Here is a 24,558-nt window from a genome sequence, read left to right as displayed (position 1 = left end):
GATAATTATCGTGCATCCCTAATACATACGGTACATAGCAATTATTTGCCCGTTCTATTCTCCTTCCATCCATCATCCATAGCAACACTATATTATCACCGACATCCATCCAACAGCCCATCTGAGGTTTCCTATTGCTAGGTTTTAGTGAGTCGTTCCTTATCTTCATTGGGGAAAGTCTGGGAGTGTCGCAAATTTGGATTTCATGGTGGTTTTTGTTCTTGATCTATTGTGATGTTTCTTCTTGACTTGTACAGTCCATGGGGGGCAATTCCTTGTGATCTCGGGCTATACAAATACATTTGATTTGGTACCGGAGTCTCAGGGCCCGGACCAGCAGGCTCCGGGACAGTTTTTCCCATAGATATATATCACTAGATGACCGGAAGAAACTCAATGTCAAATGACTATAGTATTGTATCCATGGCTATAATATAGAATATAGATTTAGCTCTACAAACAAGGTGACTAACTCCCATCGTTTACAGCGTGTCAGTAGCTACCACAGGATAAGGATAATAGCTGGCAGCCAAGGAGTTAAAGCAGTAGTCCACTCAAGCAAGATGGTCACCGGTGAACTACGCGGGAGACTCCGCCTTGAGCCATCTAGTGTTTATATATATATCTATGGTTTTCCCCCCCAGGCAGTAAGCCTAATGAACAAATAAAGGCCTGCTGCCCGTCTGCCCACTACTCTCTGTACCGAGTCACAATAGTGTGATCATTGTATTATAATTGAGACCGCTCACATGAAGTCAGAGGACTGTTTTCCTTTTAGCGAATGATAATCCTGAATCCGTGATCAACATTGCTTGGTTGTTGACATCTAACCCAGGCCGGTGCTTGTGTTGTTATAATCGTTGTGTTGACATTATCAGGTGCTTGTGTTGTTATAATCGTCGTGTTGACATTATCAGGTGCTTGTGTTGTTATAATCGTCGTGTTGACATTATCAGGTGCTTGTGTTGTTATAATCGTCGTGTTGACATTATCAGGTGCTTGTGTTGTTATAATTGTCGTGTTGACATTATCAGGTAAGCGCAAAGTTTCTTGTTTATATGCTTTACTGTGTGAATTGACCTGGATATGCTATAGGAACAACGTGTTCTGGCAGTCATGCACATTTAGCGGGTTACAGGGGCTCAAGCCAATTTGCACACTGACACAGTAAGCACTGGTATGTGTGGTTATGTGTGTGAGGAAGGGAGTGAGAGTGCCGACTACCGAGGCCAATGTTCCACAATATGTAATGATCCAAATCAAAGTGCAAAAGAAACTTCAAATTCAAATACACTATAAAACAACTTTCCTCTACTTTCCTCTTCATCAACTTTGATATAACATGACCCAGCAGGTTGTTTATGTGGGGCCAGACCACCTGCTCTCTTCAACTTGCCAGTACCTGTTCCTAGACCAGATCTGGGAGCAGACATGGTTTTTTCTGAATGGGTTCCTGGGGTAGAATGATAAGAGCATATTTTCATATTCCGATTAAATTGTATTGCCTATATTTACGTCTATATTATATGTATTCTTCTATTACCCTGCCCATACCTGTACCTCCCCTCCCCCTCCCCCATGCTGCTATGACGCCCGCATTTCCCCAAGAGGATCAATAAAGGAATAGCTTATCTTATCTTCAGGATGTTGATTTACACTACACAGTGCAGGTATGTGTGTACATAATGTGTGTGTATGTATGTTTGTCAAAATGCGTGTGTGTGTGTGTGTGTGTGTGTGTGTGTGGATTAGCTGAGAGCATGGCATCTAGCAGGTCGCTCTTCATTGTGTGCTCTAGGAACAAAGTGTTCTGGTATTCATGTGCGTTATTAGGTTACGGGGACTCGAGCCAACTTGCACACTGACACAGTAAGCCAAGCTCAGGAATCTAGGACTCAACCCCAACATATGCAGTTGCATCGTGGACTTTCCGTCAGACCCAACACTGTGATTAAGACTCCGGCCTTAAATCACTGACTCCATGGCAGAGACCCTTAGACATGCCTTCATCACTTCTCGCCTTGACTACTGTAATGAACTGGTGTACCCAGCAACACCCTGGACAGGCTCCAGTATGTGCAGAACTCAGCTGCCAGGGTTCTCGCCCACAAGAAGCCCTGGCAGCACATCCCCCCAGGGGTGCGTTGGTGATTTCAAAGCTGGTTGCACTGTGTTTTAATGATGCCACGTGCACGCGTTCCCGGGCGTGTGCGCACGCTCCCACGCATGCGCATAAATGTTCCCTCGTGTGCGCACAGACTAAAGACAATGCCTAATTGCCTCTAGGAATGGAATGTAACACATTTCATTCACAAGTTTTGTGTAAATGTATCTGAGAACATAATTTGAACACACCTGACGACCTGAGCTATTGTTATGCAAAGTAGCCAGGTGGGTATTTGGCGAGTTGTCGCATCTGTCGAGTGCAGCGCATTCCTGTGTGCACGCGCGTGCTTCTGCTTACAGAGCCGGTTGCTCGGCGTGCAACCCCGTCCCATGAGCAACGCACCCCTGCATCCCCCCCACCACTCCCCTCCACTGGCTCTCGGTCAAGTCCCGTATATCATACCAGATCCTCATTCTCCGTTAACATCGGAAATTGCTCCTCCCCCTCTGTGTTCGCAGCACAGAGGACCTCACCTGAGACGTGCACAGCGGCCAGGTGGTGAAGAAGGCCTCTTTCACCACAAGCTGCTGAAGAAATTCGGCACGGGCCCCAGATCCTACGAGCCTTCTACAGATGCACCACGAGAGCATCCTGACGGGATGCATCATTGCCTGGTATGGGAACTGCTCTGTCCTCAATTGCAAAGCGCTGTAGAGGGTGGTACCAACAGCCCAGAGCATCAGCAGATGTGAGCTTCCCTCCATCCAGGACGCGTGTATCCTTTCCGCAACGGAATTCGGTTTCCGGGTTCCTCTGATTGGCCGCGACCCCCACGTGACCCGCCCCCCCTATCCACCGCTCTGCCGCTGCCGCGCGCGGCAGAGCGAGCGGCCGCGGACTCGCTCGCTTCCTCAATTTATACGCATGGAAGTATTGACTGAATGAATGAATGAATGAAAACTTTATTTAACAGATTGCAGAATGGGTACAATACAGTACGGCTCAATACACACAATTGTTAAGGGGATGCAGACCTGAGAAAGACGTTTGTCTTGTTTACATCAGGGTCCCCCATTTTCAATTCATATAGAACGACTACGCCGTAACAAATCATTAAAGAAATATACCGTTAACTGGAATATGTTGTGCCTTTACACATACCGTAATTCCTCTAATAGTAACCCCGGCTTGTATTTGTTTCAACTGTAGCGGGTACCAGGCTTGTATTAGGAGGAGGCCTGTATAAGAGGGAGGCCTATATTTCAAATTTTCAAACGGATTATAATGAATAAATCAACATTTTGTGTCAGTTTGAACCCAGTAAAATGTACTGGGTTCATTTATTGAAACCAAGTACTGTATGAAATAGTAAACAGTGCAATACAGGTGGTCACTGGTCATTTCAACGTTTTCAAAGTGAAATCAAGTAACTAGCTCAGTATGCAGCTCAGTATATTAGTAACCCGGCTTGTATTAGGAGGCCAGCTTATAATTGCTTAGCTCAAGAGCGCACCCGGCCATTAATAGAGACCCGGCTTGTATTTGAGACCCGGTTACTATTAGAGGAATTACGGTATGTTGGATTATGTAATTGGTTTGTCATGACAAACAAATAAAATATCGCATCGCCGGCTGTCTCTGGCTTGCTCGAGCGGACACCAGAGCTCAGCCCGCGGCGAGAATGTGCTGCCGCGAGCGGCATCGCCTCTGAGGAGGTGGCTACAACATCAACACACAGTGACTACATGCAGTCACTGTGTGTTGTTGTAGCCAGCGGGTAAATCGCGATTTTTTTTATTTGTTTGTCATGACAAACCAATTACATAATCCAACATATGTGTAAAGGCACAACATATTCCAGTTAACGGTATATTTTTTTAATGATTTGTTACGGCGTAGTCGTTCTATATGAATTGAAAATGGGGGACCCTGATGTAAACAAGACAAACGTCTTTCTCAGGTCTGCATCCCCTTAACAATTGTGTGTATTGAGCCGTACTGTATTGTACCCATTCTGCAATCTGTTAAATAAAGTTTTCATTCATTCATTCAGTCAATACTTCCATGCGTATAAATTGAGGAAGCGAGCGAGTCCGCGGCCGCTCGCTCTGCCGTGCACGGCAGCGGCAGAGCGGTGGATAGGGGGGCGGGTCACGTGGGGTTCGCGGCCAATCTCAGAGGAACCCGGAAACCGAATTCCGTTGCGGAAAGGATACACGCATCCAGGACATAATCAACAGAAGGTGTGTCAGCAAAGGCCGAAGGATTATCAAAGACTGATTCAGCTGATGCCGCCTGGTAAAAGGTATCGGAGACTCAGGGCCCGGACCAGCCGGCCCCAGGACAGTTTCTCCCCCCAGGCATTCTGACTCATGAACAAATAACCTGCTGCCTGTCTGCCCACTACTCTCTGTACTGAGTCACAATATTGTGATTATTGTATTATAATTTGTTTATGCTGCGACTTTGCACACACTACATCCATACTGTGATTATTATACTATAATTTAGAGCTATTTTATCATCGTTTTTGCTGCTACTCTGGAAGTGAGCGAGTGTGTGATGACTAATGAGGTCAATATTCCACAATATGTAATGATCAAAATCAAATGCAAAAGAAACTTCAAATTAAAATACACTATCAAAAACCATTCAACTTTACTTTATAAAAAAAAGAAAAAGAAAATGTATATCTCATAACATGAGTCTCAGAGAAGATCTGACACAGCTCTTTGACCACGGTTGCCATTAATTGTCTCTTCAATTAGTGCATAATGTTAATGTTTACAAAAAACAAATAAGCTGATTGATATGTACAAACTATACATATCACTAGAGAAATACGTACATTATCTGACGTGGTCATTAATCGTTCATTGTACTTCTCTGATGAGTACATAGGAACTCACAATGTACGTATCTGACAAACATGCTCTCGGGGGAAGGCCCAGCCCACCCGGTGGTACCAAGTAGGCCCAGACTACGCCTGCATGGAGACCCTGGCATCAACAAGCCTCTCAACCGCATGCTAGGCCCAGATGGCATCTCAATGTTACAGTGCTCTGGTGATGCCTGGACCTAGGGCTGGGCCATTAATCGATTTTATCGATTAATTCGAATGAATGATTTAGGAAGATTTTTTCAAAATGAAAATCGATTAAAAAATTCAATAAAAATAAATATTTTTTAACTCAATGGAGGCCAAACCCGAGATAAGTCGAGTTAACTTGCTAGCGGTTGGGCGCCAGACCCGAGATTTCTCGAGTTTGGTAGTTTATTCCTTTATTCGATATTTTTATTCATTATTCATCCAGGGACCTTGGTGGGATTGGGAATGAGTCTGAGATCGCCAAAGTGCAATACCGACCGCATCCAGCTAGACGGCGGTATCGAGCACCCTTTGTAACCTTGTATATTGGCCTGTATAATGGCCAAATGTCTATAGCTATCTAATAGCAAATGTACCTTTACACCCCTAATAGCGGTCATCTGGTAATCGGAAGGCTCCTCCCGGGCAGTGTGTCGAAGTGTCCTTGAGCAAGGCACTTAAACCCTAACTGCTCCCGATGAGCAGGTTGGCAACCACTGCAGCATGTAACACAGCGATCAGACCAGATCCAAGACAGTGGTGGGTGGGTGGAGGGAGGGAGGGAGGGAGGGAGGGAGGGAGAGAAAGAAGGCGGTGGGAGGAGGGGTAAAGGAACTACTGTAAGAACTTGAAAAGAAAAAAGAAAGAGAAAGACAGAGAGAGAGAGAAGGCGGTGGGAGGAGGGGTAAAGGAACTACTGTAAGAACTAGAAGGGAAAAAAGAAAGCGAAAGACAGAGAGAGAGGGAGTGGGAGGGAGAGAGAGAGAGATATTGAAGTACAAGTGAAAGAGCTCACCCGCGGAGGAGTAAGGCCATCCTTTCTTGGACTGCCATTTCTGAGAACAAATAAAAACAGGGTACAGAAAGCTCAGTTGTTCCGCTTCAAGAACAGACCATACACCACGTTACATCACATCGTATCAATCTTGCCCAGGGCACCGTTTTGTTCCCTCTTACAGGCAGAAGAGTTTCCATATGATAACCCTTTCACTACCACACTACAGAAGGTTAACCTTTCACTACCACACTACCAAAGGGTTAACCCTTTCACTACCACACTACAGAAGGTTAACCCTTTCACTACCACACTACAGAAGGTTAACCTTTCACTACCACACTACAGAAGGTTAACCTTTCACTACCACACTACAGACGGTTAACAGTTTGGTTGTGAAAGGGTTAACCCTTTGTCGTGCGGCAGTGAAAGGGTTAACCTTCTGTAGTGTCGCAGTGAAAGGGTTAACCTGTTGGTAGTGTGGTAGTGAAAGGGTTAACATGGTCCCTGCCTTCCAGCCATATCAGCTTTTCTCTGTTTTTTATCAGATAAAAAGTGTGTTGAATACACAAGCTGGTACAACCTTGGTATCCGTTATCAGAACATCCTAACGGTCAGTTGGACAGAGCCATTCACTGTTTGAACGAGTCATTCTCCGTCGCGGAGCCTTTGGAGGGGAACTCTGGTAAAATAATAATAATAACACATTTAATTTGGTGGCGCCTTTCAGGACACCCAAGGTCACCTTACAGATCATAGAATTTTTTTTAATAAAAACATAAGGCAGTTAAAAGTCAAGGTTAACAATAAAACAAGCAACAGGAAGTATAAAAACAGTTAAGTTAAAATAACAAAACAAACAAACAGCAGGGGGGGGGTATAGGACAGTGACAGAGGTTATAGTGAATATGCGGGTTTGAACAGATGGTAAGGCATTGTAATGTGTACCTGTTCTCAAACGACTCCATGCTGTCCACCTCAGGTCTCTCGTGTGTCCTTGATACACCAATGCATTCTTTTACCTGGAATTGGGTGCATAAAAAAAATCACAATTGTCACTAGCTTACAGTAACCCACTAACCACTAGTTTGCAGTAACCCACTAACTACTAGTTTACAGTAACCCACTAACCACTAGTTTACAGTAACCCACTAACCACTAGTTTACAGTAACACACTAACTACTAGTTTACAGTAACTGACTAACCACTAGTTTACATGAATCCACTAACCACTAGTTTACAGTAACCCACTAACCACTAGTTTACAATAACCCAGTAACCACTAGTTTACAGTAACCCACTAACCATTACCATCCTATATGATACTACTTTATGTAGTACTATGTTATATTAATGACTGTCGGAGGATGTGAGCACACTGGCGAATCTTCATGTGAACAGTAGGCTTGCCACGGTAGTCTGTGTTATCGTTGTTACTGTTCAGGAATTTCCTTTTATAGAAATAAAACCCACTTAGTTCATTTTCGCATATCAGTGTCGACATTCATCAATTAAAAAACTCTCATTTGTAAAATACTAAGTGTTACAAAGGGTCAGATTAAACCGAATATATATATTTATTGCCTGAGATCCCATGTATAATATTTGTATATCGTTTGATATCCCTTGTATATTCTTTGTACATATACACGGAATATCCCTTTACCTGGTACAGGACAGACCATAATATTCGTTCTCCTATTGGAAGCGATCCCCTAGGCGCCAGTGACTTACCCCCTAGAGCTGACTTGAAAGCTACCGACATGACTTGTCTTAACATGCCCGCTTCTGCCCATGAATACGGCTACCGAAAGCAGAGCGGCACTATTTGTCCACCGTACGTATAAATATGACCAGCGAATACAGAACTTCCTTTTCAGTTCGCCTTCAGTTCAGTCTGGTTCAGTTACCAAGTAAAGCCTTACCCACTACGCAACGTGCGGTACAGCAGGGCTCGTATTGCCTCAAATAGAGTCGTGTTTATCCTACTACGTTTGTTTAACGTATCGTTCGCTCCTTACTAGTAAAAGCCTTCATTACGAGTCAAAGACCACGTGAAGTGAGTAATTGTGCGTCTACATAGAGCACTTATTGCCGCGTGCGAATAAGGATAGTAACGTCAAGTTCAATTGTGAACCACCGCGCACCACGGAGGATACCTACACCGGTGATTGCAGAGCCACCAGGCAGGATTATTATTCTTCATTCTTCACCAAGCGGCTGGAGCAGAGAACCGTCTACACCCACTGCTGTGGGATCTACACCGGCCCGTGGGGACATCACTCGAGCCCGTCTCTGTCGGAGCAGAGACTCCACGGCTTCCCCTTGTGCTGCTGCATACTCACTGGAATTACAGCGGCTGGTTTTCCCCGCGGAGCAGGGAGTAATACACCGTCTCCAGGTGCCTTGCTGAAGCCCTGTGGAACCATTGACCTTCATAGAGCATTGCCCCCCCCTGCTGGCTTACAACCGGTAGTATACCCCCCTTCCCAGAATATCCCTAGATCTAATTCCTAATATTCAGTATTGACTTGCCTACGCACATTCTTTGCCTTATAAGCAACTAAGTAATGTAATGTAATACTATTTGATGTAATAAATATTCTAAACAAGTATTTGTGTGGAAACCGTGTTATTGTGGAGAAGTTCTTATCATATACCTTTGTACGGTATTGGCCAGTAATGTACATAAGACGGTAGTAGTTTAATGATACTAATACTTGATTAATACAGTCAGGGAATTGTACCCCTCAGTTACAATTGGTCCTTCGAGCCGGATAATAATTAGCGTAATATTAATATAATATTAATATTGACATGGCCGATGACGAACACTCCACAAACGGTTCTCCTAAGCTAGATCGCCCGCAGCGCAGACGGCAGCCACCTCCCTATCTAGAGGCACTCTGTCAGTCCAATACCTAGCTTTAAAGGGAAATTAGATACGGATAAAATAACTAAAGCGGATAGTAAAATTATGTCCGACCCTAGCAACCAGGCTACCCCGCCAACAGAGGCCCTAGTGGGTTCTAATGTAACTGACCAAACTCACGGTGGGGACCAGGAGGGAACTGACACGACTTTATCCCCAGACAACGCCGACGAGGTAGTCCCCGGAGCGCTCCAGGATAAAGAAAGCCCTCCCGGGATGGAACCCGACCCACCACAAGAAGAGACGCGCACCCAGGGGATGGATCTCCTCGGTACGCAACAGGAGAACGGGTCTCCAACAAGTACTGCCGGGAGCCGATCGCCCCGAACGGCGTCTTCCCCCAGCGCGGCGGACAAGATGCTGGCGCAAGCACTCATCGCCACCCTGGCAGCCTCCACCGAACGCGATCGACTTCAAGCGCAACAGACGCGCGAGCGCGAACATTTTGCAGGCGAGCGAGAGCGCTTCCAGGCGCAACAAAGGAGTGAAGACGACCGCATAAGACTGGAGACCAGACGCCTCCAGACAGAAGAGAACATTGAGAGAAGCCGCGCCGATGCACAGCACGCCGCCGCCAATGCACAGCGCGACGTCGCACATGCCCAGCGCGACGCCGCCAACGCACAACGCGACGCTGCCCAGGCCAGCGCCAATGCGCAGCGCGACGTCGCCAATGCCCAGCGCGAAGCAGCGCGCGACGCCGCCCATGCCCAGCGCGAGGCAGAGCGCGACCGGCTGCAGGCGGAGCTGATGGACAAACTGGTTGCCATGGCGACACCCCCTCACTCCACACGGAGCTCTCAGAGATCGTCAAGACATGGGTCTAGGACACATTCCCCTACCCGACGAAGCGACCCGGGACCCCGCCAACAGGAGGATCCTGTCCACGTCTCCGAACCCCCTCCCCAGCCGGTCCATACGAGACCCAGCAACCGGGAAGAACCGAACCACGCCGAGAGACTGAACAGAAGACTCCAGGTCCTAGCAGAGGAAGAGGAGGAGGAAGAGGAGGAATGTCAAGCCGACCAGCAGCAACGTACTCTGGCCCAGGAGGCCCAGTACAGCCCCGACCAGCAGCAACGTACTCTGGACCAGGAGGTCCAGTACAGCCCAGAAGTCAGCCCAGAGGCCCTGCGCTACAAACCCCCGACTCAACTCACGGGTGAGTTTGACGCACCGCCAGCCCCGAGGGACAGCACCTGGGTACCCGACCTTTGGTACCCACCAAGTACCAGCCCAAGACGACACGCACGGGGAGACTCGCCTAGGAGGCCTCTTCCCCAACGCTCACCGATGTGTCAGTCATCCATGGCATCGTACCTTGGCGCACCGACGTTTCCAGACTTCACCCATGAGAACCGAGCACAGTACACGGAGCTACGGATGTGCTTAGAGACAATGATGGTTGATGTAGCTGATGAACGCCACAAGTATGCTACCCTATTGAAGCACCTCAAGGTGCCCCGAGCGCACAATATAGCGCTGGCCTATGCCAACTCTACTACCCCATACACAGCGGCTCTAGCAGCACTCGACCAACGGTATGGACGCGTATGGGACTACGTGATACAGGAGATAAGAGACATTGACCGTCTCCCCCCAGCCAGAGACAACAGAGCGCTAGATGACCTGTCTATCAAGGTACAGTCCCTGGTAGGGATGCTGGGGTCCCAAAAGGAAAAGGGTATCTACGAACTGTACGCTAACTCTAACGTAGAGAGGATATTAGAGAAGCTCCCTCCCGCCCGACAAGAGCGCTTCAGGCGGCAGAGAGACTACCGCGACCCCAACGGTCCAGAGGCATCCCTCCTAGACCTATCTGAGTTCCTCGCCAGGGAGGTCAGTAGCCTACGACTCGACACGTTCGTATGGAGTGGACCAAGCCCAAGACTCGGACCTCGGGGACAAACGGATAACCGCCGGTTGGTGACCGTTATGCACCAAGCCGAATCAGTACCACACAAGAACCACAACACCCCCTCGACGAAAGAGGACCAGTGGAAGATTGAGTGCCAGTACTGTGAGGGAGAACATCGGCTGTATCAGTGCGAAGATTTCAAGAAGCTGACCACGGATGATGTGAGTCAGTGGGTCAAGGACCACCGCCGCTGCTTCCGCTGCGCGCGCAGCCACCTAGCAGCTGAGTGCCGCTTGAAGAAGAAGTGCAGCAGGTGCGGTGGCACCCACCTGGAGGTCCTGCATGACATCAACAGGCGTCAGCCAGGACAACAGAGTGGGCCCGTCGCGGTGATGTACCATGCCGAGGCGGTGGCACCAGCACCAAAGTTCCACCAGACCGCTCCCTGGTGTCCCGACTGCTACGGCAGACACTGGGAGCCACGGTGCGACTCGCACCATATAGATTCTACGTCACCACCCACAGGAGTGCTCCACATTGACCAGCATAGCGGGACCCCCCGTGTGCTCCTCAAAGTGGTCAGAGTGCTCCTGAGCTACGAGGACAAGGTCCTGGACACTTACGCCGTCCTGGACGATGGGTCTGAAAAGACTCTCCTCCTCGCTTCCGCAGCAGCCCAGTTGGGCCTGCGAGGTGTCAAAGATACAATGACCATACGCACCATCAGAAGGGACCAGAAGACCATAAAGGGTGAAAAGGTCTCCTTCAAGATAGGAGCAGTGGACCAGCCCGAGAAGCAGTATAGTATAACTAACGTCTTCACCAGCCACGACATAGGCCTGTCTCAGTACACCTACCCCATCCCACAGCTGATGGCTAAGTATGTGCACCTACGTCAACTACCTATACCGCTTATCGACGGCGCCACACCGACCCTGCTCATCGGCTCCGACCACGCGGACCTCATTCTCCCAATTGAGGCGGCCCACGTCGGACACAAAGGATGCCCAGTCGCGGTTCAGACCCGACTGGGATGGACGCTCCAGGGCCCCCTCTACGGACTTGACAGTCAACCCACGTCTACACGCTGCCTACACACAGAGGCGAGCGACACCGGCCTCTCCCCCGTACAGCAGAGGCTATTGACATTAAGCGAGAGGCCCGTGAGAGAACCGTGGGTACCAGAGGGAGTTCGGAACTCCACCCCCCTCAGCTGCGCTTCAGACGTGGCTGACCTCGAACCCAGCACCCCAAGCGACTCCTTGACGGGACGGCCGGGACCGGCCCCTCCTCAGATGGGGTACAGAGCAAACAAGAGAAACAGACGGAGGAGGAGAAAGCACAGCCAAGCACAGATCAAAGCAGTCTCAGGCCCGCTTCCTCCTAAGCCCCCCTTCATCCCGTCCAGTCGTCATGACCATAGCCCAGTCACTACCCCGAGCTGCGTGGCCGGCCGGCCGCGTAAGCAAAGTGACCACTGGTGCCGACGGAAAGGTCAGAGTGGCAGAAGTGCTCGGCCAAGGGCGGACCTACAACCGACCCGTGGCGAGGCTGATAGAGTCGCCAAGGCTCCCCGACTCGCTTAATGATGACCATGACCCATGACTTTGTGAACTGACCGACCCCTCACAACGGACATTGAGTAGTGGACAGTGCGGTTAATCTGTCTCTGCTTAGCTAATTAGGTGGGACTAATTAGGGGGCGGCTGTTACAAAGGGTCAGATTAAACCGAATATATATATTTATTGCCTGAGATCCCATGTATAATATTTGTATATCGTTTGATATCCCTTGTATATTCTTTGTACATATACACGGAATATCCCTTTACCTGGTACAGGACAGACCATAATATTCGTTCTCCTATTGGAAGCGATCCCCTAGGCGCCAGTGACTTACCCCCTAGAGCTGACTTGAAAGCTACCGACATGACTTGTCTTAACATGCCCGCTTCTGCCCATGAATACGGCTACCGAAAGCAGAGCGGCACTATTTGTCCACCGTACGTATAAATATGACCAGCGAATACAGAACTTCCTTTTCAGTTCGCCTTCAGTTCAGTCTGGTTCAGTTACCAAGTAAAGCCTTACCCACTACGCAACGTGCGGTACAGCAGGGCTCGTATTGCCTCAAATAGAGTCGTGTTTATCCTACTACGTTTGTTTAACGTATCGTTCGCTCCTTACTAGTAAAAGCCTTCATTACGAGTCAAAGACCACGTGAAGTGAGTAATTGTGCGTCTACATAGAGCACTTATTGCCGCGTGCGAATAAGGATAGTAACGTCAAGTTCAATTGTGAACCACCGCGCACCACGGAGGATACCTACACCGGTGATTGCAGAGCCACCAGGCAGGATTATTATTCTTCATTCTTCACCAAGCGGCTGGAGCAGAGAACCGTCTACACCCACTGCTGTGGGATCTACACCGGCCCGTGGGGACATCACTCGAGCCCGTCTCTGTCGGAGCAGAGACTCCACGGCTTCCCCTTGTGCTGCTGCATACTCACTGGAATTACAGCGGCTGGTTTTCCCCGCGGAGCAGGGAGTAATACACCGTCTCCAGGTGCCTTGCTGAAGCCCTGTGGAACCATTGACCTTCATAGAGCATTGCCCCCCCCTGCTGGCTTACAACCGGTAGTATACCCCCCTTCCCAGAATATCCCTAGATCTAATTCCTAATATTCAGTATTGACTTGCCTACGCACATTCTTTGCCTTATAAGCAACTAAGTAATGTAATGTAATACTATTTGATGTAATAAATATTCTAAACAAGTATTTGTGTGGAAACCGTGTTATTGTGGAGAAGTTCTTATCATATACCTTTGTACGGTATTGGCCAGTAATGTACATAAGACGGTAGTAGTTTAATGATACTAATACTTGATTAATACAGTCAGGGAATTGTACCCCTCAGTTACAATTGGTCCTTCGAGCCGGATAATAATTAGCGTAATATTAATATAATATTAATATTGACATGGCCGATGACGAACACTCCACAAACGGTTCTCCTAAGCTAGATCGCCCGCAGCGCAGACGGCAGCCACCTCCCTATCTAGAGGCACTCTGTCAGTCCAATACCTAGCTTTAAAGGGAAATTAGATACGGATAAAATAACTAAAGCGGATAGTAAAATTATGTCCGACCCTAGCAACCAGGCTACCCCGCCAACAGAGGCCCTAGTGGGTTCTAATGTAACTGACCAAACTCACGGTGGGGACCAGGAGGGAACTGACACGACTTTATCCCCAGACAACGCCGACGAGGTAGTCCCCGGAGCGCTCCAGGATAAAGAAAGCCCTCCCGGGATGGAACCCGACCCACCACAAGAAGAGACGCGCACCCAGGGGATGGATCTCCTCGGTACGCAACAGGAGAACGGGTCTCCAACAAGTACTGCCGGGAGCCGATCGCCCCGAACGGCGTCTTCCCCCAGCGCGGCGGACAAGATGCTGGCGCAAGCACTCATCGCCACCCTGGCAGCCTCCACCGAACGCGATCGACTTCAAGCGCAACAGACGCGCGAGCGCGAACATTTTGCAGGCGAGCGAGAGCGCTTCCAGGCGCAACAAAGGAGTGAAGACGACCGCATAAGACTGGAGACCAGACGCCTCCAGACAGAAGAGAACATTGAGAGAAGCCGCGCCGATGCACAGCACGCCGCCGCCAATGCACAGCGCGACGTCGCACATGCCCAGCGCGACGCCGCCAACGCACAACGCGACGCTGCCCAGGCCAGCGCCAATGCGCAGCGCGACGTCGCCAATGCCCAGCGCGAAGCAGCGCGCGACGCCGCCCATGCCCAGCGCGAGGCAGAGCGCGACCGGCTGCAGGCGGAGCTGATGGACAAACTGGTTGCCATGGCGACACCCCCTCACTCCACACGGAGCTCTCAGAGATCGTCAAGACATGGGTCTAGGACACATTCCCCTACCCGACGAAGCGACCCGGGACCCCGCCAACAGGAGGATCCTGTCCACGTCTCCGAACCCCCTCCCCAGCCGGTCCATACGAGACCCAGCAACCGGGAAGAACCGAACCACGCCGAGAGACTGAACAGAAGACTCCAGGTCCTAGCAGAGGAAGAGGAGGAGGAAGAGGAGGAATGTCAAGCCGACCAGCAGCAACGTACTCTGGCCCAGGAGGCCCAGTACAGCCCCGACCAGCAGCAACGTACTCTGGACCAGGAGGTCCAGTACAGCCCAGAAGTCAGCCCAGAGGCCCTGCGCTACAAACCCCCGACTCAACTCACGGGTGAGTTTGACGCACCGCCAGCCCCGAGGGACAGCACCTGGGTACCCGACCTTCGGTACCCACCAAGTACCAGCCCAAGACGACACGCACGGGGAGACTCGCCTAGGAGGCCTCTTCCCCAACGCTCACCGATGTGTCAGTCATCCATGGCATCGTACCTTGGCGCACCGACGTTTCCAGACTTCACCCATGAGAACCGAGCACAGTACACGGAGCTACGGATGTGCTTAGAGACAATGATGGTTGATGTAGCTGATGAACGCCACAAGTATGCTACCCTATTGAAGCACCTCAAGGTGCCCCGAGCGCACAATATAGCGCTGGCCTATGCCAACTCTACTACCCCATACACAGCGGCTCTAGCAGCACTCGACCAACGGTATGGACGCGTATGGGACTACGTGATACAGGAGATAAGAGACATTGACCGTCTCCCCCCAGCCAGAGACAACAGAGCGCTAGATGACCTGTCTATCAAGGTACAGTCCCTGGTAGGGATGCTGGGGTCCCAAAAGGAAAAGGGTATCTACGAACTGTACGCTAACTCTAACGTAGAGAGGATATTAGAGAAGCTCCCTCCCGCCCGACAAGAGCGCTTCAGGCGGCAGAGAGACTACCGCGACCCCAACGGTCCAGAGGCATCCCTCCTAGACCTATCTGAGTTCCTCGCCAGGGAGGTCAGTAGCCTACGACTCGACACGTTTGTATGGAGTGGACCAAGCCCAAGACTCGGACCTCGGGGACAAACGGATAACCGCCGGTTGGTGACCGTTATGCACCAAGCCGAATCAGTACCACACAAGAACCACAACACCCCCTCGACGAAAGAGGACCAGTGGAAGATTGAGTGCCAGTACTGTGAGGGAGAACATCGGCTGTATCAGTGCGAAGATTTCAAGAAGCTGACCACGGATGATGTGAGTCAGTGGGTCAAGGACCACCGCCGCTGCTTCCGCTGCGCGCGCAGCCACCTAGCAGCTGAGTGCCGCTTGAAGAAGAAGTGCAGCAGGTGCGGTGGCACCCACCTGGAGGTCCTGCATGACATCAACAGGCGTCAGCCAGGACAACAGAGTGGGCCCGTCGCGGTGATGTACCATGCCGAGGCGGTGGCACCAGCACCAAAGTTCCACCAGACCGCTCCCTGGTGTCCCGACTGCTACGGCAGACACTGGGAGCCACGGTGCGACTCGCACCATATAGATTCTACGTCACCACCCACAGGAGTGCTCCACATTGACCAGCATAGCGGGACCCCCCGTGTGCTCCTCAAAGTGGTCAGAGTGCTCCTGAGCTACGAGGACAAGGTCCTGGACACTTACGCCGTCCTGGACGATGGGTCTGAAAAGACTCTCCTCCTCGCTTCCGCAGCAGCCCAGTTGGGCCTGCGAGGTGTCAAAGATACAATGACCATACGCACCATCAGAAGGGACCAGAAGACCATAAAGGGTGAAAAGGTCTCCTTCAAGATAGGAGCAGTGGACCAGCCCGAGAAGCAGTATAGTATAACTAACGTCTTCACCAGCCACGACATAGGCCTGTCTCAGTACACCTACCCCATCCCACAGCTGATGGCTAAGTATGTGCACCTACGTCAACTACCTATACCGCTTATCGACGGCGCCACACCGACCCTGCTCATCGGCTCCGACCACGCGGACCTCATTCTCCCAATTGAGGCGGCCCACGTCGGACACAAAGGATGCCCAGTCGCGGTTCAGACCCGACTGGGATGGACGCTCCAGGGCCCCCTCTACGGACTTGACAGTCAACCCACGTCTACACGCTGCCTACACACAGAGGCGAGCGACACCGGCCTCTCCCCCGTACAGCAGAGGCTATTGACATTAAGCGAGAGGCCCGTGAGAGAACCGTGGGTACCAGAGGGAGTTCGGAACTCCACCCCCCTCAGCTGCGCTTCAGACGTGGCTGACCTCGAACCCAGCACCCCAAGCGACTCCTTGACGGGGCGGCCGGGACCGGCCCCTCCTCAGATGGGGTACAGAGCAAACAAGAGAAACAGACGGAGGAGGAGAAAGCACAGCCAAGCACAGATCAAAGCAGTCTCAGGCCCGCTTCCTCCTAAGCCCCCCTTCATCCCGTCCAGTCGTCATGACCATAGCCCAGTCACTACCCCGAGCTGCGTGGCCGGCCGGCCGCGTAAGCAAAGTGACCACTGGTGCCGACGGAAAGGTCAGAGTGGCAGAAGTGCTCGGCCAAGGGCGGACCTACAACCGACCCGTGGCGAGGCTGATAGAGTCGCCAAGGCTCCCCGACTCGCTTAATGATGACCATGACCCATGACTTTGTGAACTGACCGACCCCTCACAACGGACATTGAGTAGTGGACAGTGCGGTTAATCTGTCTCTGCTTAGCTAATTAGGTGGGACTAATTAGGGGGCGGCTGTTACAAAGGGTCAGATTAAACCGAATATATATATTTATTGCCTGAGATCCCATGTATAATATTTGTATATCGTTTGATATCCCTTGTATATTCTTTGTACATATACACGGAATATCCCTTTACCTGGTACAGGACAGACCATAATATTCGTTCTCCTATTGGAAGCGATCCCCTAGGCGCCAGTGACTTACCCCCTAGAGCTGACTTGAAAGCTACCGACATGACTTGTCTTAACATGACCGCTTCTGCCCATGAATACGGCTACCGAAAGCAGAGCGGCACTATTTGTCCACCGTACGTATAAATATGACCAGCGAATACAGAACTTCCTTTTCAGTTCGCCTTCAGTTCAGTCTGGTTCAGTTACCAAGTAAAGCCTTACCCACTACGCAACGTGCGGTACAGCAGGGCTCGTATTACCTCAAATAGAGTCGTGTTTATCCTACTACGTTTGTTTAACGTATCGTTCGCTCCTTACTAGTAAAAGCCTTCATTACGAGTCAAAGACCATGTGAAGTGAGTAATTGTGCGTCTACATAGAGCACTTATTGCCGCGTGCGAATAAGGATAGTAACGTCAAGTTCAATTGTGAACCACCGCGCACCACGGAGGATACCTACACCGGTGATTGCAGAGCCACCAGGCAGGATTATTATTCTTCATTCTTCACCAAGCGGCTGGAGCAGAGAACCGTCTACACCCACTGCTGTGGGATCTACACCGGCCCGTGGGGACATCACTCGAGCCCGTCTCTGTCGGAGCAGAGACTCCACGGCTTCCCCTTGTGCTGCTGCATACTCACTGGAATTACAGCGGCTGCTTTTCCCTGCGGAGCAGGGAGTAATACACCGTCTCCAGGTGCCTTGCTGAAGCCCTGTGGAACCATTGACCTTCATAGAGCATTGCCCCCCCCTGCTGGCTTACAACCGGTAGTATACCCCCCTTCCCAGAATATCCCTAGATCTAATTCCTAATATTCAGTATTGACTTGCCTACGCACATTCTTTGCCTTATAAGCGCAACTAAGTAATGTAATGTAATACTATTTGATGTAATAAATATTCTAAACAAGTATTTGTGTGGAAACCGTGTTATTGTGGAGAAGTTCTTATCATATACCTTTGTACGGTATTGGCCAGTAATGTACATAAGACGGTAGTAGTTTAATGATACTAATACTTGATTAATACAGTCAGGGAATTGTACCCCTCAGTTACACTAAGCGTGTTATCACTACTTAGTCAGACAAGTCTCTCTACACGGACAGCAAATCTATTTTATAGGTCTGTTGCAGTACAGAGTAGTACAAGATTCACTTAAACTTTTAGAGTAGATTGCGTGAAGAAGAGAAAGGAGGCTCTAGAGACAACACCAGATGGAGGAGGATTTGGCAATAGTTTGGATTTAATCCCCCCGCAGCAGCTCGACTGGAGAAGAGCTCAGAGGACCAGTCCAGACCAGCAACAGTATGTTTGACTGGAGAGGAGCTCAGAGGACCAGTCCAGACCAGCAGCAGTATGTTTGACTGGAGAGGAGCTCAGAGGACCAGTCCAGACCAGCAGCAGTATGTTTGACTGGAGAGGAGCTCAGAGGACCAGTCCAGACCAGCAACAGTATGTTTGACTGGAGAGGAGCTCAGATGACCAGTCTAGACTACCAACAGTATGTTTGACTGGAGAGGAGCTCAGAGGACCAGTCCAGACCAGCAAGTGAGTGTCATTTTGTAAAATGGCCGGTGTCACTGATAATATCGGTGTTGTCATGAGTTTATTATTCATAGGAAACTTCACATCACCGCGGCAACCATAGTGAACAGACAATAAGGTTGCGTACACACTAGTGGTCTGCAAGGGCCTTGAAATAAAGCCCGAGCCCTGCCCGAGCCCTTGAACTTGAGGCCCTGCCCGAAAATAAGCCCGACTGTAAATGTTGTGAAGGGCCAGATTAAACCGAATATATATATTTATTATATATATATATTTAATTGTATTTGTATATTCTCTAATATTCCCTGATATCCCTTGTATATTCCTTGTACAATATGCATTGAATATCCATTCTAGCCTACTGAACATCCCATAATAGTCTCCATTCTACTATTGGTCGAGACCTTGGTGCCAGGCTGCCATACCCCTCAGACCCAGTTCAAACGTACCGCTCGACATGTACGAACAAGTCCTAGTTCCGCGTAGGAATTTGGCTACCGCACCACTAATGGGCTTATTTGTTCATAGTGCGTATATATACTGCGCTACTAAAGTAGGACTTTCTTTTCAGTCCAGTTTCTTACCCTCCAATAGAGTCACAGACGTAAAGCCTCCCCGCGATGCCACGTGTGGGAGTAAGGCCAAGTTCGCCTACCATCGGTATTGAGACATTGTGTATATTAATATTTGAATAGTCATATTTGGCACTATATCGTCGAGTTGGACGTAGTCTATTAAGCTAATAATAGTCTGTTAATATATAGTGCTTCGTGCGGTGAGAATACTACCGTAGTCAGTACCCCATCGTTTCGGGCAGAGAACTGGCTGCTTACCCAGGGTGGTTGACCCTATGTGAAGCTGCACCCGAGGAGCCCCAGAGCCGACGAGCGAGTGGACCTGTATCCCGGATTATTCTACCGACGACAGCCCGCCTTCCCAGGCACGGATTATGCTTTGGATACTTTGATTATTCTATGGATAAAGACCCCCGACACTACCGTGTGTTGGAAACCCCCCCCCTGGAGAGGACACAAGGTGAGGAGACGCTCTGTGCCGGAGAGAGCCGGCCCACAAAGAGTCCACCTGCTTTCATCTGTGGTCCAAGGATCGCCGGCGCATTGAACGGCACTACAGTGGGTTCTCCTGGGATACCCTTGGCCGGACGAGGCAGCTGGATTCTACCCCCCCCCCCCTCCTACTCCTGTCGGCTTACAAGCGACCGGATTAACCCCCTCTAGTGTATCCAGCCTATAATCATTAAAGTATCATTGCTGTTATTCCTTAACTATTCCAGGTCGTATATTTACCACCTGCGCCTTCAGAGATTGGACATTATCTATTGATATACCGACGAATACTCCTTGCCATAAAAGTGCATACTATTTCAATTCATAAATGTAATTAAGTGATTAAGTGTTTAGTCTACACACCATCGCTGTGTAGGCAATAAAGACTTGTTTCTAATTCGTACATTTGTGTTGGATCCGTTTCATCTACGTGAGAGTGTTCATGATAATATATTTATGCCGTGTACTGGGTGGCCGAATATTAAGTACAAAGGTAGTGGTAGTAAGTATCATATCTAGTAATACAGTCAGGGAATTGTACCCCTCAGTTACAGTAAATAATATTTTAAGCCCTAGCCCGCTGAAAACCAGAAAAAAATTATTATTATTATTATTATTAAAATATAATTTTTTTTGTATTTGTTTTAAATATTCGAAACACGGTTTTATATGAACGTAATAAATAAACAAAACTAAGAAGCATATACATAGCCTGTTTCGCAATGCCGTCTCTCCCAGTGCTCGCTTATATCTCTGACTCACACATCAGCCTCGTAAAATGTATTGAAGGCTATAGAATCTTCTTTGACACACACACACACACGACACACAATAGCCTACTCAGTCAAACAAACAAACAGAAAACAGAAATCAGATTTCGAGCAGAGCAACGTAATGAAAATCACAACAAAACAGGTAGCGAGTTGAGACCCAGCAAATAATAACATCACTCACCAGACGTCAGCAACGCGTTGAACACCGTTAACAAAACCGGCTACATACATCCCAATAACAAATTAAAACGTTCGCCAACACAACCAATCGAGTTGAACGTGTCCCCTAGCTGACTTCTCCCTGCGCGCTGCAGTCCAAATGTTTCTCTGGCGCAAAAGAGAAAGCGAATCTTAAAACGAAGGTTATCCTATAACCCTAGTTATATGGGAAAAAAAAAAAAAAAAAAAAAAAATAAAAAAATGTAAAAAAAAAAAACGCCGGTGCCCGGGCCCGGCCGAGCCCGAATTATTTATTAAAAAAAAAGCCCTACCCAGCCCGAACCCGCCGGGCCGGGCCGGGCCCCGTCGGGCCTGGGCAAGGTTGCAGTGCACTAGTTCACACCTACCCTGTTTGGTCCGTTTGATGTAAACCATGGTCCCTTTAACCCTTTCACTGCCACACGACAGAAGGTTAACCCTTTACTATCACACAACCGACGGCGATGCTCCATCATTAGCATCATTAGCTCCGCATCCGTCGGTTGTGTGATAGTAAAGGGCTAACCTTCTGTATTGTCACAGTGAAAGGGTTAACCGGCTGTCGTGTGGCAGTGAAAGGGTTAAATCAATAGTCCGTTTCGTTTGAAGAACACAAACCAAACTATTGTGACCAAACAACCGAACCATGGTCCTCTTGAAAAGTTGGGACTCGGTCCCTTTCAAAGTGGAGCATGGTGCGGTTTGCTGTTGGTGTGAACGCAATCGGACTTTATATAGTACCTAATCTAGGAAGCGCAGGATTTTTGGAAGTGAGTGTGAATGAGTGTGCGAGCGTGTGTGTGTGTGCGAGCGAGCGAGCGAGCAAGTGAGTGTGTGTGCGCAAGCGTGAAAGAGAGTGCGTGTGCGTGAGCATGTGTGTGTGTGTGCGAGCGAGCATGAGAGAGCGAGTGTGTGAGAGAGAGAGCATGTGTGCGCAAGTGTGCGAGCGAGCATGAGAGAGAGTGTGTGTGTGTGCGAGCGAGCGTGTGCTGTTCAGGCGGGATTTTCCCGAAAATGCTCTGTCCAATAGAATGAATGACCTGGGCGACTGATCTGTCCAATAGATGAACGAACGACTTGGTGACTGCATGTCCTTTGTTTACAAATTAGGTTTGCTCAAAAAAGGGCAGTGTGAACGCAAACCAAAATCAAACAATGTATCATTCTCACATTTGGTCCACCAGAAAGTCCGGACTATCCGTGGACTTTCAGATGTGAACACGGCCTAAGACCAGTTTTATCTTATCTCATCTCTGTTATAAACACGTTTAGTGTGGCAAGGCTTTGCTCATATCTATAGAACTCAATTTTAAACGAGTTAAGAGATCCCAAAGGTTACCAAAGATATAAAATAGATCATAGCTAAATAGCAGGTAGATTAGAAGGTGCAAAGACGATCAAATCTTGAATATAACGTCATGGCTCTGCCATACAGATGTTACTATAATGGTCCACATCGGTTTTGTGCCGGCGTTCAGTGACCCCGTAATTGACATGCAGTCGTTGAAGTAATCTCTTACGACAGCCAACTTGCCTCACCATTTGTGTGCATGAGCGCGTCCATATGCTTGTTCCTGTGTGTACACGTAGTAATGTGTGTGTTCCTAGGTGTGTGTGTGCATGCTTGTCAAAATGCATGTCACTATGTGTGTGTGTCCGACACCAGGTGGTGGGCCCCAACACCTCTGACCCTCAACACAGGAGCCCCCCAGGGCTGTGTCCTGAGCCCCCCTACCTCCCAGCACACACACGACGACCGTGTAACCAGGCACAACCTGGTGATAGGCCTAATCACCAACAACAATGAGACCTACAGGAATGAGGTTGAGGTGAACAGCGTGAACTCTCTCTCAACGTTGACAATACGAAGGAGCTGCTCGTGGATATGTATGTATGCGTGCGTGTTCGTCAAAATGCACGTCCCTATGTGTGTGTGTGCATGGGTGGACTAGCTGAGAACATGGCATCTAGAAGATCACTCTCCATCTCATCCTATAGGAGCAGGGTGTTCCGACAGTCGCGCACGTTATCGGTTTACAGGGCCTCGCGCCAACATGCACACCGACACGGAAAGTGTGAGAACTACTTAACCCTTTCACTGCCACACGACAGAAGGTTAACCCTTTACTATCACACAACCGACGGTCGACATCGGTTGTGTGATAGTAAAGGGTTAACCGGCTGTTGTGTGGCAGTGAAAGGGTTAACCTTCTGTGTATTGTCGCAGTGAAAAGGGTTAACCGTTTGGTAACGCGGCAGTGAAAGGGTTAAGGGAAGGAAAGTTAACACTTTGACTGCCGGAAAAAACGCTTAAAAGCGTCATTCCCGGCCATGCTCAAGTTGCCGGAGGACGCTTTACAGCGTCCTTATATCAATATTTCAAAAATCTGCGATCGGATTCATATTTCCCCTCCGCTGGCCTGAGATCCACCAGGAGGACCCACTGAGCTCTCTGGCGGTTCAGGAGCGCCATCTGGTGGCCGATCGGCGCAATCGCCAAACAGGAAGTGCTATGGAGGTTGTGCTGGTCGGCCGTATTACTTCCGGGCACTCTGTTTGGCTACCGGGACTCGATCTCGACGCAATACATAGCGATCGATTGCCAATAACTCGATAAACAACATGATTTGGACATATATACTATTATACAAGCTGGAAATGGACCCGATATTTCTACATACCATAATAGGTAAATGACTGTTCCACGCTCATCCATCGCCCAACGGCGCGAGGAGGATACGGTAAGATTCAGCGTTATTTTTGATCGTATTCCATATAAACTGTTATGATGAACATATCACCCACACTAGATGAATGATATAACGCTGCCCACGGAATTATAAACGATCCCCCGCCCATCCGGTCATCATCAGATCATACGTAGATCATTCTAGAAGTACGTCCAATTGAAATTTTTTATATCGCCCCGATTGCCATCAAACTGTATTTCATCATCAATATAATGCATTTGGGGCTATATATCACGTTCTGGAGAAAGCTGCAGAAAGAGATGAAAACATACTTATACATTAGACCATACTTTACTATGAATATGTGAATGAAAAAGTTTAACGTTGCTACACAATGAACAATACATATAGGACTTTGAATGGGCCCTAATAATGGCAATGTAGCAATAGAATTTAAAAAGTTATAGCCCTGCAAAGAAGGGACATTTCTTCATAGACAAATAGCGCTGGCAATCCACAGTCATTTTCCGGATTTCTGGCCGGCACCCATAGTGTTAAGGGGAAATCCAAGTTCCGAAAACAAAAAAGAAACCGAAATGTAACTCCACCAGTAATAAACTCTCATGGCGGACGGTGGCTGCGGTTCGGAGTGCAGGCCCCTTCGTCACCTAGTCACCCTGGCTTTCCCAGCGGGACCC

At 49.1% G+C, this 24,558-nt stretch overlaps 1 protein-coding gene across 3 annotated transcripts in view; it reads right to left on the bottom strand.

Moving 5' to 3' along the window:
* fam13a (family with sequence similarity 13 member A) overlaps positions 1-24,558 on the bottom strand; it is a 259,712-nt gene that overhangs the window by 42,784 nt on the left and 192,370 nt on the right. For 2 of the 3 annotated variants that reach the window (XM_084319360.1, XM_084319361.1), the window contains exons 13-14: positions 6,919-6,992; positions 5,992-6,031 (exon numbers count right to left, since the gene is read on the bottom strand). The exons of the other annotated variant lie outside the window; for it this stretch is intronic. In XM_084319360.1, coding sequence (XP_084175486.1) covers positions 5,992-6,031; positions 6,919-6,992 — 114 coding nt within the window. The remainder of the gene's footprint in view (positions 1-5,991; positions 6,032-6,918; positions 6,993-24,558) is intronic. 3 annotated transcript variants of the gene reach the window in all.

The sequence above is a fragment of the Notolepis coatsorum genome (assembly GCF_963971535.1).
Source record: "Notolepis coatsorum genome assembly, chromosome: 7".
In the NCBI taxonomy this organism is placed as follows: Eukaryota; Metazoa; Chordata; class Actinopteri; order Aulopiformes; family Paralepididae; genus Notolepis; species Notolepis coatsorum.
Note: the sequence above shows the minus strand (reverse complement) of the source record. Positions and strands in the feature narration are given on the sequence as shown.